Source organism: Bombina bombina, chromosome 3 (genome assembly GCF_027579735.1).
Source record: "Bombina bombina isolate aBomBom1 chromosome 3, aBomBom1.pri, whole genome shotgun sequence".
NCBI classification, from domain to species: domain Eukaryota; kingdom Metazoa; phylum Chordata; class Amphibia; order Anura; family Bombinatoridae; genus Bombina; species Bombina bombina.
Window position 1 is genome coordinate 942,691,901 of NC_069501.1, and position 15,843 is coordinate 942,707,743.

General features: G+C 39.3%; 1 protein-coding gene across 2 annotated transcripts in view; it reads left to right on the forward strand.

The window, feature by feature from the left end:
• WBP4 (WW domain binding protein 4) overlaps window positions 1-14,725 on the forward strand; it is a 40,782-nt gene extending 26,057 nt beyond the window's left edge. For both annotated transcript variants that reach the window (XM_053707960.1, XM_053707961.1), the window contains 2 exons: window positions 279-442; window positions 13,578-14,725. In XM_053707960.1, coding sequence (XP_053563935.1) covers window positions 279-442; window positions 13,578-13,782 — 369 coding nt within the window. In that variant the 3' untranslated portion in view covers window positions 13,783-14,725. The remainder of the gene's footprint in view (window positions 1-278; window positions 443-13,577) is intronic.
• The last annotated feature ends 1,118 nt before the right edge of the window (window positions 14,726-15,843 follow it).

Sequence of the window (15,843 nt, forward strand, 5' to 3'; positions counted from 1 at the left end):
CAATTCCTGTAAAGTTTACTTAATCTCTCATTTTGGTTTATTTTGCAGTTTTGTTTTTTTTTATATATGAAATCGGTAGTCTGGTCCCTACAGTTGGTTACTAAGTTTCATATAAATTTGTCAAGCCCATCTTGTACCAGCCTAAGGGAAGATGCAGCCCAGGAGTAATGCTGCATAGAATATGGGGGGATAAAGGGCCAAAGTATGAAGTTCGTTCTTTTCTTGTGGGTGTTTTCATATAATTATATTATGCTTATTTCCTATTTCTATTTTTGTAGGGGCAAAATGAGTCTAAACCAGATAGTGATCACGAAGAAGAATGTGAATCCAAAAAAGATGGCAGTGATGAAGAAGAGGCCAAGCCTGTTAATCACAAACCACAAACAAGACGACCAAATCCTTATGGAGTTTGGGAGGAAATTAAAGAAGAGGAGGATCCCTAGTAAGTATTATATAACAATGAACACTTACAGTATAACAAAATGTTCCCTTTAATTCTTTAAAACAACTTGTAATAAGTTTAAAACAAAACTCATAGTTTTATAAATTGTACGTTTTTAGAAATTTAGTTTGAATTTGAGACACCAAGGGGCCGATAATCAAAGCTTTGCTGGGCAAGACATGAGACACCACATTGACACTCATAGGGGCAATCCTGCAGCTAATACAGATCAGATTACGCTGCTTCTAGCATTTAGTACCTTACAATTTTCTATATTCTCATACACATGTATGTTTATATAAGCATAATAAGCGCCACCTTTTTAGGTTTACTTTTCACTTTTTCAGGACAGTATAAGTTTACATCTACTGCTGTCTTATGTGCAACCCAGAAATAATAGGAGTCTTCATTTGGATTGTTTATATTATATCAGTTGATTTGGGACTATGCTTTGTATAATATAGTGCAGAGCTTTACACCTAGTCTTAAATTGATAGAATTTTTTATTTGAATTGATGTGCACTATTATCTGTTTGCACAATTATTAGCGCATCTCTTGCTATTGCTGATTATATGTACTGTATAGATAAATGTGTAAGTCTTTGTCCTGTTATTGTTATAAAATCCTTAGCGCTTTTGACTTTTTTGTTTTTTTTATATTTTTAAATAATTGTAATATGTACTAAATTCAACCTCTAAGTATATATCTGTTATTTTAAGAGCGGACAAGATATTTTTTCTATAACCTTTATAGCTGGTTATTTACCATTGCATATAAATAATCAAGAAATGATTGTTAAAATGAAGTCCAGCTTTGCTTTAAGAGGCCCCCTGCATTGGCTGAGTTAACAAAGCTAAATATCCCACCTTGGTTGTGGATTTTATTTTAAATATAGGGATTTTTTTTTATCCGATTAATCGAAAAAATAATCGGATGATTAATCCATTATGAAAATAATCGTTAGTTGCAGCCATATAGACCAGCTTTTGCCAATGGGCAGGAAGAGCGAGTTTTGTACATGCTGTAGGACTTTAGTTGATTTTATTTGCATTGTGGAAGACACCAGCATTGCTTTATGCTTTAAAGGGGCAGTAAACCTACAAAATAATGTTATATAATTCTGCACATAGACAACTGCCCAGATGCACTCAGGGGAAAACCAGACCCGCTTAGTAGAGAAAGAGCGGCAGTCTGAAAAATCCTCTTTTATAATCAAATTTTAGCTGCAATATTATGTTGCATAAAGTTTGCGCTAAGATAATGTTATATAATTCTGCACTATGTGCAGCATTATATAACATTATTTTGTAGGTTTACTGCCCCTTTAAATGACAACACTTCTTGTCATAGCTAGCGGCTTACAGCAGGTAATCTTCTTCCCTTGTAATAGGTCTGTGATTCTCATTTTGATATTCAATGTGTTCTGTTTTGACATTTCTTTAACTAAAATTGTCTTTATTGGAGTCCATACTGCAGATGCAGTCATATGGATGGTAACTGTAAAAAAAACACATTTTATACTTAAAGGGACATTTAAACTTAAAATTTAATTTTTCATGAAATGCATTACAAGATACTGCAGGGTAAAACCCTGACACTCCTATATGCTAAACAGTGATTGGCTGATACTGTATTTGTAGATGCACATTTATATTTTTTCCTAATTGGCCACAGCAAAGGAAGTTAGAAAAACAAAACTCATGGCTTTTCAAGGCGGCGGGGCAGTATTTAAAAATGAATTATTTTTCCAACAAAATTACAGTTTTAAATGTGTTTAACTCATTTTATTTTGTTGGCAGATTTTTCAATGCAGTGAATAACTTCTGATGCATTAATTAAAAGAAATAAATCAATGTCCCTTTAATTTTCTAGATTTGTTTTGTTAAACTGTCCTCACAGGTGGTAGTAAAATAAATGTCTGACTTACAGCTTTTACCAACAAGCACAAATGCAGTCATAAGCCCAATGCAATACAAAGTGTACCACGTTGTAAGAAAACAGCAGGGAGTAATGAGAGAATTCTTAAAGCAAAATATACATTTACATCTATCTTTTACCCTGTTTTATAAAATATTTTTTAACAAAGGGAGCACTCCTCAATAAGGAATGGTTTGAAAGTATTCTTTGTATTGACTGAAATGCTAAGGGACCAATAAATCTAATGTCGTTGTACTATATTTTAAATACTTTTTTAAATAATATATATGGCTAAATATATTTGCACATTTTTATTTTCAATGTTTACAAAACATAAACTGCTTTAGGCAAAATATCCTCTATACAGACTTCTTACTGATCACAAGGCATCTGTTTGCATGGTTGAAGAAATAGGCACAGCCCTTGCTGGAGTTAGTGGATGTTTGTCACTGATAAAAAAAAAGTCATGTTCTTATCAATTTTGTCCACACGCTAACTTCAAAAATAAAAAATGTAAAATGACAGAAAAAAAAACAAAGCTATCCGAAATAGAAAGTTTAAACCTAAATGAATACCCCTATAAAAATACCCCCCCCCCCCCAAATAAAAACACCCCCTAATTTAATACTGGACTACCATTAGCCCTTAAAAGGGCTTTTGTAGGGCATTGTCCTAAGTTAAACAGCTCTTTTACCAGAACAAATTACCAATTACCGCCTAACAGTAAAAAAAAACCCCACCCACCAAACCCCCCAAAATAAAAAAAAAAAACTAACACATAAAAAACCTTAAGTACCTATTGCACCTAAAGTGGCATTTGTATGGGCATTGCCCTTAAAAAGGCAATCGGCTCTTTTCCAGCCCATTAAATCCCTAATATTAAAAATTAAAAAAAAAAAATCCTAACACTTAGCCCCAAATAGGTACTCACCTTCTTCCAGGCGGCTCCATCATCTTCTATCTCCATCCGGAGCGAAGGCGCACGTAGCAGAGGTGTGGATCCTCAGTGGCGGTCTTCAGCGGCGGTGCAGAGTTGTCTTCCCCCAGTGCTTGGATCCATGGTGGCGGTCCTCGACGGCATGGAGGCTCCTCTTCATCTGATGTCCGTCGTACACTAAAGATTGAATGCAAGGTACCAAAATCAATTTGGGGTACCTTGCATTCCTATTGGCTGAAATTTTAAAATCAGCCAATAGGATTAGAGCTACTGAAATCTTATTGGCTGTTCAAATCGGCCAATAAGATTTCAGTAGCTCTCATCCTATTGGCTGATTTCAAAATTTCAGCCAATAGGAATGCAAGGTACCCCTATAAATATGGGGTACCTTGCATTCAATCTTGAGTGTTCGACAAACTATCGCATGAAGAGCAGCCTCCACACCACTGAGGACCGCCGCCGCTGAAGATCCACTCATCGGGGAAGCCAGCTCCGCACCTCCGCTCCGCGCCGTCTTCGCTCTGGATTAAGATAGAAGATGTTGGAGCCTCCTGGAAGAAGACCTTCTCCTCCGGACTTCAGAAACAGTGAGTACCTATTTGGGGGCTTAGTTTTAGAGTTTTTAGTTTTTATTTGAGATTAGGGATTTAATGGGCTAGAAAAGAGCTGATTGCCCTTTTAAGGGCAGTAAAAGAGCTGAATGCCATTTTAAGGGCAATGCCCATACAAATGCCCCTTTAGGGTACTTTAGGGTTTTTTAGTGTTATTTTTTTTAAAATAGTGCTGGTATGTACTATTTACTCTGAAACAGAAAAGGATGAAGATTTCTGTTTGTGAGAGGAAGATGATTTTAGCAGACAGTAACTAAAATCGATTGCTGTTTCCACATAGGACTGTTGAGATGAAGTAACTTCAGTTGGGGGAAGCAGTTAGCAGACTTTTCTGCTTAAGGTATGACTAGCCATATTTCTAACAAGATGATGTAATGCTGGAAGGCTGTCATTTCCCCTCATGGGGACCGGTAAGCCATTTTCTTAGTCAAACAAACAGAATAAAGGGCTTATTATGGGCTAAAACACTGGTAGACATTTTTATGGGCTAAATCGATTGCTTTATTTGGGCATTTTATTCATATTTATGCTGACAATTTGCATTTATAAACTTGGGGAACGTTTATTAAACGGCAGGCACTGTGTTAGACACCTTTTCCAGTCAGACAGTCCCTAAGGTCGAGGGGGCAGTTTCTACTCTAAACAAACGCACTACTATTCCTATCGAAGATAGTTGTGCTTTCAAAGATCCTATGGATAAAAAATTGGAAGGTTTGCTTAAAAAGATTTTTGTACAGCAAGGTTACCTTCTACAACCAATTTCGTGCATTGTTCCTGTCACTACAGCAGCGTGGTTCTGGTTCGAGGAACTAGAAAAGTCGCTCAGTAGAGAGACTCCATATGAGGAGGTTATGGACAGACTTAAATTGGCTAACTTTTATTTTAGATGCCGCTTTGCAATTAGCTAGATTAGCGGCGAAAAATTCAGGGTTTGCTATCGTGGCGCGCAGAGCGCTTTGGCTAAAGTCTTGGTCAGCGGATGTGTCATCCAAGACAAAATTGCTTAACATCCCTTTCAAAGGTAAAACTCTATTTGGACCAGAATAAAGAGAATTGAAAGAGATTATTTCAGACATCACTGGGGGAAAGGGCCACGCCCTTCCACAAGATAGGTCTTTCAAGGCTAAAAATAAGTCTAATTTTCGTTCCTTTCGCAATTTCAGGAACCCACCGGCCTCTAATTCTGCATCCTCTAAGCAAGAGGGTAATGCCTCACAACCCAAACCAGCCTGGAAACCGATGCAAGGCTGGAACAAGGGTAAGCAGGCCAAGAAGCCTGCCGCTGCTAACAAAACAGCATGAAGGAGTAGCCCCCGATCCGGTACCGGATCTAGTGGGGGGCAGACTCTCTCTCTTTGCTCAGGCTTGGGCAAGAGATGTTCAGGATCCCTGGGCGCTAGAAATAGTTTCTCAAGGTTATCTCCTGGAATTCAAGGAACTACCCCCAAGGGGAAGGTTCCACATGTCTCACTTATCCTCAAACCAAATAAAGAGACAGGCATTCTTACATTGTGTAGAAGACCTGTTACAGATGGGAGTGATACACCCAGTTCCAATAAAGGAACAAGGAATGGGATTTTATTCCAATGTGTTCGTAGTTCCCAAAAAAGAGGGAACTTTCAGACCAATTTTGGATTTGAAGATCCTAAACAAATTTCTCAGGGTACCATCGTTCAAGATGGAAACCATTCGAACGATTCTACCCACTATCCAGGAAAGTCAATTTATGACTACCGTGGATCTAAAGGATGCGTACCTACATATTCCTATCCACAAAGAACATAATCAGTTCCTAAGGTTCGCTTTTCTGGACAAGCATTACCAGTTTGTGGCCCTCCCATTCGGGTTAGCCACTGCTCCAAGGATTTTCACAAAGGTGCTAGGGTCCCTTCTAGCGGTTCTAAGACCAAGGGGCATTGCAGTAGTACCTTACTTGGACGACATTCTAATACAAGCGTCGTCCCTGTCAAAAGCAAAGGCTCATACAGACATCGTTCTGGCCTTTCTCAGATCACACGGATGGAAGGTGAACATAGAAAAAAGTTCTCTGTCTCCGTCAACAAGAGTTCCCTTCTTGGGAACAATAATAGATTCCTTAGAAATGAGGATTTTTCTGACAGAGGTCAGAAAATCAAAACTTCTAAGCTCTTGTCAAGTTCTTCATTCTGTTCCTCGTCCTTCCATAGCGCAGTGCATGGAAGTAGTAGGGTTGATGGTTGCAGCAATGGACATAGTTCCTTTTGCACAAATTCATCTAAGACCATTACAACTGTGCATGCTCAAACAGTGGAATGGGGACTATACAGACTTGTCTCCAATGATTCAAGTAGATCAGAAGACTAGAGATTCACTCCGTTGGTGGCTGACCCTGGACCATCTGTCCCAGGGAATGAGCTTCCGCAGACCAGAGTGGGTCATTGTCATGACCGACGCCAGTCTAGTGGGCTGGGGCGCGGTCTGGGAATCCCTGAAAGCTCAGGGTCTATGGTCTCGGGAAGAGTCTCTTCTCCCGATAAACATTCTGGAACTGAGAGCGATATTCAATGCTCTCAGGGCTTGGACTCAGCTAGCAAAGGCCAGATTCATAAGGTTCCAATCAGACAACATGACGACCGTTGCGTATATCAATCATCAGGGGGGAACAAGGAGTTCCCTGGCGATGAAAGAAGTGACCAAAATAATTCAATGGGCGGAGGATCACTCCTGCCACCTGTCTGCGATCCACATCCCAGGTGTGGAAAACTGGGAGGCGGATTTTCTGAGTCGTCAGACATTCCATCCGGGGGAGTGGGAACTCCATCCGGAGATCTTTGCCCAAATAACTCAATTATGGGGCATTCCAGACATGGATCTGATGGCGTCTCGTCAGAACTTCAAGGTTCCTTGCTACGGGTCCAGATCCAGGGATCCCAAGGCGACTCTAGTAGATGCACTAGTAGCACCTTGGACCTTCAACCTAGCTTATGTTTTTCCACCGTTTCCTCTCATTCCCAGGCTGGTAGCCAGGATCAATCAGGAGAGGGCCTCGGTGATCTTGATAGCTCCTGCGTGGCCACGCAGGACTTGGTATGCAGACCTGGTGAATATGTCATCGGCTCCACCATGGAAGCTACCTTTGAGACAGGACCTTCTTGTTCAGGGTCCATTCGAACATCCAAATCTGGTCTCCCTCCAGCTGACGGCTTGGAGATTGAACGCTTGATTCTATCGAAGCGTGGGTTTTCAGATTCTGTGATAGATACTCTGGTTCAGGCCAGAAAACCGGTAACTAGAAAGATTTACCATAAAATATGGAAAAGATATATCTGTTGGTGTGAATCCAAAGCATTCCCATGGAATAAGATAAAAATTCCTAAGATTCTCTCCTTTCTACAAGAAGGTTTGGAGAAAGGATTATCTGCAAGTTCTCTAAAGGGACAGATCTCTGCTTTATCTGTCTTACTACACAAAAGACTGGCAGCTGTGCCAGATGTTCAAGCATTTGTTCAGGCTCTGGTTAGGATCAAGCCTGTTTACAGACCTTTGACTCCTCCCTGGAGTCTAAATCTAGTTCTTTCAGTTCTTTAAGGGGTTCCGTTTGAACCTTTACATTCCATAGATATTAAGTTACTATCTTGGAAAGTTTTGTTTTTGGTTGCAATTTCTTCTGCTAGAAGAGTTTCAGAGTTATCTGCTCTGCAGTGTTCTCCACCCTATCTGGTGTTCCATGCAGATAAGGTGGTTTTGCGTACTAAGCCTGGTTTTCTTCCTAAGGTTGTTTCTAACAAAAATATTAACCAGGAGATAGTTGTACCTTCTTTATGTCCGAATCCAGTTTCAAACAAGGAACGTTTGTTACACAATTTGGACGTAGTCCGTGCTCTAAAATTCTTTTTAGAGGCTACAAAAGATTTCAGACAAACATCTTCCTTGTTTGTTGTTTATTCTGGTAAAAGGAGAGGTCAAAAAGCGACTTCTACCTCTCTTTCCTTTTGGCTTAAAAGCATCATCCGATTGGCTTATGAGACTGCCGGACGGCAGCCTCCTGAAAGAATCACAGCTCACTCCACTAGGGCTGTGGCTTCCACATGGGCCTTCAAGAACGAGGCTTCTGTTGACCAGATATGTAAGGCAGCGACTTGGTCTTCACTGCACACTTTTGCCAAATTTTACAAATTTGATACTTTTGCTTCTTCGGAGGCTATTTTTGGGAGAAAGGTTTTGCAAGCTGTGGTGCCTTCCGTTTAGGTAACCTGATTTGCTCCCTCCCTTCATCCGTGTCCTAAAGCTTTGGTATTGGTTCCCACAAGTAAGGATGACGCCGTGGACCGGACACACCAATGTTGGAGAAAACAGAATTTATGCTTACCTGATAAATTACTTTCTCCCACGGTGTGTCCGGCCCACGGCCCGCCCTGGTTTTTTAAACAGGTCTGATGAATTATTTTCTCTAACTACAGTCACCACGGTACCATATGGTTTCTCCTATATATTTCCTCCTGTCCGTCGGTCGAATGACTGGGGTGGGCGGAGCCTAGGAGGGACTATATGGCCAGCTTTGCTGGGACTCTTTGCCATTTCCTGTTGGGGAAGAGATATCCCTCAAGTAAGGATGACGCCGTGGACCGGACACACCGTTGGAGAAAGTAATTTATCAGGTAAGCATAAATTCTGTTTTTTTTTAATTTTTTTTATAATTTTGTTTAGTGATTTTTTTTGTGATTTGTAATTTTAGATTATTTTTTTGTAATTTAATGTTAGGTTTTATTTAAAGGGACATGAAACCCAAAACTTTTCTTTCATGATTCAGATATAGAGAATATAATTTCAAACAACTTTCCCATTTACTTTTATTATTTAATTTGCTTCTTTCTGAAATATTTATCTAGGAAAGTTCATGTGCAGCAGAGAACCTAGGATCTAGCTGTTGATTGGTGGCTGCATATATAAACTGATTGTCTTTGGCTTACCCATGTGTTCAGTTAGAAACCAGTAGTGCAGTAGTTGTTTAAAATTGTATTCTCTTTCTGAATCATGAAATAATTTTTTGGGGTTTCATGTCCCTTTAAGTGTAACTTAGTATTGGGGTTAATTTAGTGGGTGTTAGGCCCGTTATGGGGCTTAGTAATTAAATTAGTTATTTGCGTTGTGGGGGGGGTTGGTGGTTTAGGAGTTAATAGGTTATTTAGGTTTATAGGGATGTTGGGGGTTGGCAGTCTAGGGGTTAATGGGTTAATTTAGGTTTATTGCGATGTGGGGGTTGGTCGGTTTAGGGGTTAATAGGTTCATTAGGTTTATTGCGATGTGAGGGGTTGGGGGTTAAGGTGTTAATATTTTAATTATGTTATTTGCGGATTTGGGGTTAATTACTTTATTATTTTGCGATATGGGGGTTTGCGGATTAGATGTTTGTTAATACTTCGTGCGGGAGGTAGGGTTTTTTTTGTTATACTTCGTGCGGGCGGTTATGTGTTTTTATTTATTTATTGCGAGTTGTTATGTGATTTGTTTGCCTACGCTGCCTCCAGGTGGATTCCGAAAATAGCAGGGTGGTGAAAGAATCCACCTGCGGGGGATTCTTTCACCACCCTGCCATTTTTGGATTCTTGTGGCTGCACGTGCAGCCAACATTCTTTTGGATGCTTCGCTCAGCCAACATTACTTTGAGGATGCTCGCACAACTGGTGACACCGACGGGACGCATTACAAACGTGATTATAGTATAGATATTTTTCTTTAGTCTAGCGGTCCAAGCCAATCCCCCACCTGAATTCATTTTTTTTTTTTTTTTTGTGCAGTGTAGCATCCCTTCCCTCCCTCTACCATCCACACTAATTTTTCTGCAGTGTAGGGTCCTTTACCCTCTTCCCACTCCCTCCCCCCCACCGCTGTGCCACCCATCCGCCTCCCTCCAGTTAAGGGGTTAATATTTTAATTATGTTATTTGCAGATTAGGGGTTAAAGGGACACTGAACCCAAATTTTTTCTTTAGTGATTCAGACAGAACATGCAATTTTAAGCAACTTTCTAATTTACTCTATTAGCAATTTTTCTTCGTTCTCTTGCTATCTTTATTTGAGAACGAAGGCAGCTAAGCTTTTTTTTTTATTCAGAACTCTGGACAGCATTTTCTTTATTGGTGGATGAATTTATCCACCAATCAGCAAGGACAACCCAGGTTGTTCACCAAAAATGGGCCGGCATCTAAACTTACATTCTTGCATTTCAAATAAAAATACCAAGAGAATGAAGAAAATGTTATAATAGGAGTAAATTAGAAAGTTGCTTAAAATTTCATGCTCTATCTGATTCACAAATGAAAAAATTTGGGTTCAGTGTCCCTTTAATTACTATATAATTTTGCAATGTGGGGGTTTGCGGTTTAGGTGTGTGTTAATACTTTGTGCAGGCGGTTACGTGTTTTTTCGATATTTGGTGCAGGCTGTTGCATGTTTTTTTCTTTTCATTTTTTTTTAAGGCTTCAGCACTAATTTTTCTGCAGTGTAGGGTCCTGCCCCCTCTTCCCACGCCTCCCCCACCACCACCACCACTGTGCCATCCATCCGCATTCCTCCAGGGACAAACAGAAATTTGTTACAGACATAGACCGTGTCACTGTCTGTAACAGTCAGGCATCTGCCTTCATATGGAACTCTTCCATATGCAGACAGATGCCTGCAGCTCAGGGCCAAGGCTGCTGTAACTTCCTGATGCAAGGACGTGTATATATGTATGTATATATATATATATATATATATATATATATATATATATATATATATATATATATATATATATATATATATTTATATATATTTATATATATTATGTTATGTGGTATGATTGGCAAAGTAACTCATGTCCTTTTTAGTTAAAGGGACATACAACAAGTTGGGATAGAGAAAATACCTGCAAATTTATACTGCAGTGCCTCACCATTAACCCTTTCTTTTTAGTTTCGAAATTGTAAAGCTCTAACTCCCCCCACACACATTTCCTTCTATGGCTGTATCAATATCTATTGTTGTTTTGGTAGAATGCAAAAATGCATAGGGATTATCTGCTGGAGCATGCCTAGAAGCTGTGGACTCAGTTTAAGTACAACGCCTATGTCTAAACACTGATAAGGAGGGGTGGAGTTGGCTGCTCCATGCAGCTTAGCTATGTAATTCATTTTGCTTATTTTTGAAAAATTATTTTAAAATACTTGCCAGCAATTTTTAAACAATTTTTTATGCATATTAGGATATGCACAGATCTCAACCTGTTTTATGGCACTTTAAGGGATAGGAAAGTCAAAATTAAACTTGCATGATTCAGATAATTCATGTAATTTATAAGACACTTTCATTTCTATTTTCAAGTAAATAAATTTGATAATAGAAATAAATTAGAAAATTGTTTTAAATTGTATGTTCTTTCTGAGAATTCTGAGTATGTAGGAATATATCAACATATGTATATAGTAGTCATAAACTTTCTTTTTTGCTTGACGTATTGTGTACATCAGTTGTGAGATGCATATTACATGATCTGTATACAGCCCTTTATCATGCAGATCTTTATGAAGTCCTGTAAATGTAGTGAACCATGTTACAGTGTGAGACCAGTGTTACAGTGTGAGACCAGTGTTACAGTGTGAGACCAGTGTTACAGTGTGAGACCAGTGTTACAGTGTGAGACTAGTGTTACAGTGTGAGACTAGTGTTACAGTGTGAGACTAGTGTTACAGTGTGAGACTAGTGTTACAGTGTGAGACTAGTGTTACAGTGTGAGACCAGTGTTACAGTGTGAGACCAGTGTTACAGTGTGAGACCAGTGTTACAGTGTGAGACCAGTGTTACAGTGTGAGACCAGTGTTACAGTGTGAGACTAGTGTTACAGTGTGAGACTAGTGTTACAGTGTGAGACTAGTGTTACAGTGTGAGACCAGTGTTACAGTGTGAGACCAGTGTTACAGTGTGAGACCAGTGTTACAGTGTGAGACCAGTGTTACAGTGTGAGACCAGTGTTACAGTGTGAGACTAGTGTTACAGTGTGAGACTAGTGTTACAGTGTGAGACTAGTGTTACAGTGTGAGACCAGTGTTACAGTGTGAGACCAGTGTTACAGTGTGAGACCAGTGTTACAGTGTGAGACCAGTGTTACAGTGTGAGACCAGTGTTACAGTGTGAGACCAGTGTTACAGTGTGAGACCAGTGTTACAGTGTGAGACCAGTGTTACAGTGTGAGACCAGTGTTACAGTGTGAGACCAGTGTTACAGTGTGAGACCAGTGTTACAGTGTGAGACCAGTGTTACAGTGTGAGACTAGTGTTACAGTGTGAGACTAGTGTTACAGTGTGAGACTAGTGTTACAGTGTGAGACTAGTGTTACAGTGTGAGACTAGTGTTACAGTGTGAGACTAGTGTTACAGTGTGAGACTAGTGTTACAGTGTGAGACCAGTGTTACAGTGTGAGACCAGTGTTACAGTGTGAGACTAGTGTTACAGTGTGAGACTAGTGTTACAGTGTGAGACTAGTGTTACAGTGTGAGACTAGTGTTACAGTGTGAGACTAGTGTTACAGTGTGAGACTAGTGTTACAGTGTGAGACCAGTGTTACAGTGTGAGACCAGTGTTACAGTGTGAGACCAGTGTTACAGTGTGAGACCAGTGTTACAGTGTGAGACCAGTGTTACAGTGTGAGACCAGTGTTACAGTGTGAGACTAGTGTTACAGTGTGAGACTAGTGTTACAGTGTGAGACTAGTGTTACAGTGTGAGACTAGTGTTACAGTGTGAGACTAGTGTTACAGTGTGAGACTAGTGTTACAGTGTGAGACTAGTGTTACAGTGTGAGACCAGTGTTACAGTGTGAGACCAGTGTTACAGTGTGAGACCAGTGTTACAGTGTGAGACCAGTGTTACAGTGTGAGACTAGTGTTACAGTGTGAGACTAGTGTTACAGTGTGAGACTAGTGTTACAGTGTGAGACTAGTGTTACAGTGTGAGACTAGTGTTACAGTGTGAGACTAGTGTTACAGTGTGAGACTAGTGTTACAGTGTGAGACTAGTGTTACAGTGTGAGACTAGTGTTACAGTGTGAGACCAGTGTTACAGTGTGAGACCAGTGTTACAGTGTGAGACCAGTGTTACAGTGTGAGACTAGTGTTACAGTGTGAGACTAGTGTTACAGTGTGAGACTAGTGTTACAGTGTGAGACTAGTGTTACAGTGTGAGACTAGTGTTACAGTGTGAGACTAGTGTTACAGTGTGAGACTAGTGTTACAGTGTGAGACCAGTGTTACAGTGTGAGACCAGTGTTACAGTGTGAGACCAGTGTTACAGTGTGAGACTAGTGTTACAGTGTGAGACTAGTGTTACAGTGTGAGACTAGTGTTACAGTGTGAGACTAGTGTTACAGTGTGAGACTAGTGTTACAGTGTGAGACTAGTGTTACAGTGTGAGACTAGTGTTACAGTGTGAGACTAGTGTTACAGTGTGAGACTAGTGTTACAGTGTGAGACTAGTGTTACAGTGTGAGACTAGTGTTACAGTGTGAGACTAGTGTTACAGTGTGAGACTAGTGTTACAGTGTGAGACCAGTGTTCTAGGTGCTAAATGTTGCTTGCATCTGAAGAAAATATAATATTGTATATAAAACCACTGTTTGTTGTTCTCCCCCCCCCCCCCCCCCCCCCCTCATTTAGCGATAATGTGGATTTAGAGCTTCCTGAAGTGGAATATGAAAATCCACCAGTGTCCGTGACTGACCTTCCGCAGGAGCCTAAATTGAAATTTAAGGAGAAAAAAATAACTTCCCTTGGAGACACAGTGGGTGGGTCTTCTGTCTTCAAAAAAAGAAAGCTTGAAAACGGCAAATCTCGAAGCATACGCCAGAGAGTCAATGAATAGTAAAGGACTTGCTTTTTGTAACAGCTCATTTTTATTTTTAATGGAAACTTTGCAATCTGAGTTTTTTTTGTTTTTTTTAGATAACTGTGCATGGTGTGAAATAATAAAGATTGTAAAGATTTGATTTTTATTTTTACCTTCTTAGTTTCCCTGATTCATGTTTTCTATACAAATTGCAATTTTTCATCCTAATTTCAAGAACCTGTGTATCTCTCTCTACAGCTATCTGGTCCTCACTAGTATCTTTAAACATAATGTTTTTTATGAAACAAACTATTGATCATAAATATAAAAGTACAAAAAGAGATGGACGTTCAATCAAATCAACTATTTGCACAGTATTCTCTTCCAGTATCAGTGATCACACAAGTAAAAAAAAGGGACTGTTTTTCATCAAGTGCACAATGTTGTTAATACTTCTTGGATATTTCGCAGCACCTTCCCAGGGCCAACATTACACCCACCTTATGTGCGCATATGCCTGTGTGATATTGTACAGAATCGTTTAGCTTTCATCCCACATTTTCCCATTTTTAACACACAGTGCCTTGCAACATCACTTTAGCTGACAACTAAAATTGAAGAAAAGTTTGTTCATCTCTAATTGATATTTGGGAGGATCCGATGTATAGTTCTAAGTCTGCCTGTGTGTGTTTGTGTTTTGCAGTGGTTGCCATATATTTTTATAAAACATTTCTTTTTGGTATGCAGTTTTTTCCTTTATTGTGTAGAATGTATAGATTTGTATATATTTGCCTTGTCAGTAATAAGATAATTCCAATGTGATCTTTAGGGTGTAAAAGGTTGGACACCCGTGCTATAAATCCTACATAAATCTGTATATGCAAATTTAAAATAATAAAATTACATGAATCCCTTTCAAATTGTAATATAAAATGTCCAATTGTGTTAAAAAAATAAATTAAAACAATTTTGCAATCTACTTTTGTTAATTGTTTTTTTTCCCTCCTGCATTTTATAACTGAAAATAGTGCAAACTCCAGACTGCACAAGCCTAACCCTGGTCTATATAGTTACTGTAAAAGCTTATTTATATGCTCTCAGAAGAGGAAACAATAGGGTTTTAAAAGGTTATTGCTAAACAATGTTCCTGGGATAGACACAGCACGCTGTTATCAAGTCTAAATGGGCTTCACTAAATAATGTTTGTGATGGGGCAAGTCTGACCAGTAAGCCAAGGTACTAATATATTTAGAAAAATTTCATATTCTGCTGGTATATTGTTTTATTAACCATATTAACCATGTTAATGGGTGCGATTGTTGGTGTGTCTGTATGATTAGTAGATGTGTCTAATTTGTGGGTGGGGCTAAGGGAACTTCTGCAAATAGGGACATATGACTGTCTCAGAGGGACAATGGGACAGGGATCAGGGACTGTCCCTCTCAAATAGGGACAGTCGGGAAGGAGGTCTGTGCTCACCATAAAATACTTTATTATGCATAGATAAAAAAATAATTGTAATGCACATTCAATATCAGGTAACTGAGAAGGTCCAGGAACAGAAGCTACCAAACATACAACAAAAGTAGAGCATTCATAAGGGAAAAAGGCTGATAATATTTCTTCCTGGTTTTTGTATCAAAATTGACAAATTGAATTCAACGCACAAAGAGTGCTGTTAAATTGCAAAACTGGCCTTTTCAACATGTTTGCCAGTATTGCATTTACAATAAACTCTGAAATGGCCACAGACATCATTTTGGATTTATATATATAAATATCTGGTCTAGATTCATTAAACTTATATTCAACTCTATGGTATAGTCCCTTGACAGTGAGCATGACAAACATTTACATATGTGTATGTATTTTACTAGACATAACAAGATCTGCAGGAAACGCAAAAGAACATAAATCATGACCGCAACATCTAGAGATAACTTTTAGCAAGTTTTAGATGTTTGCAAAATGTTTATTTCTCTTGTAAAGTGTATCCAGTCCACGGGTTCATCCTTTACTTGTGGGATATTCTCCTTCCTAACAGGAAGTGGCAAAGAGAGCACACAGCAGAGCTGTCCATATAGCTCCACCCCCCAG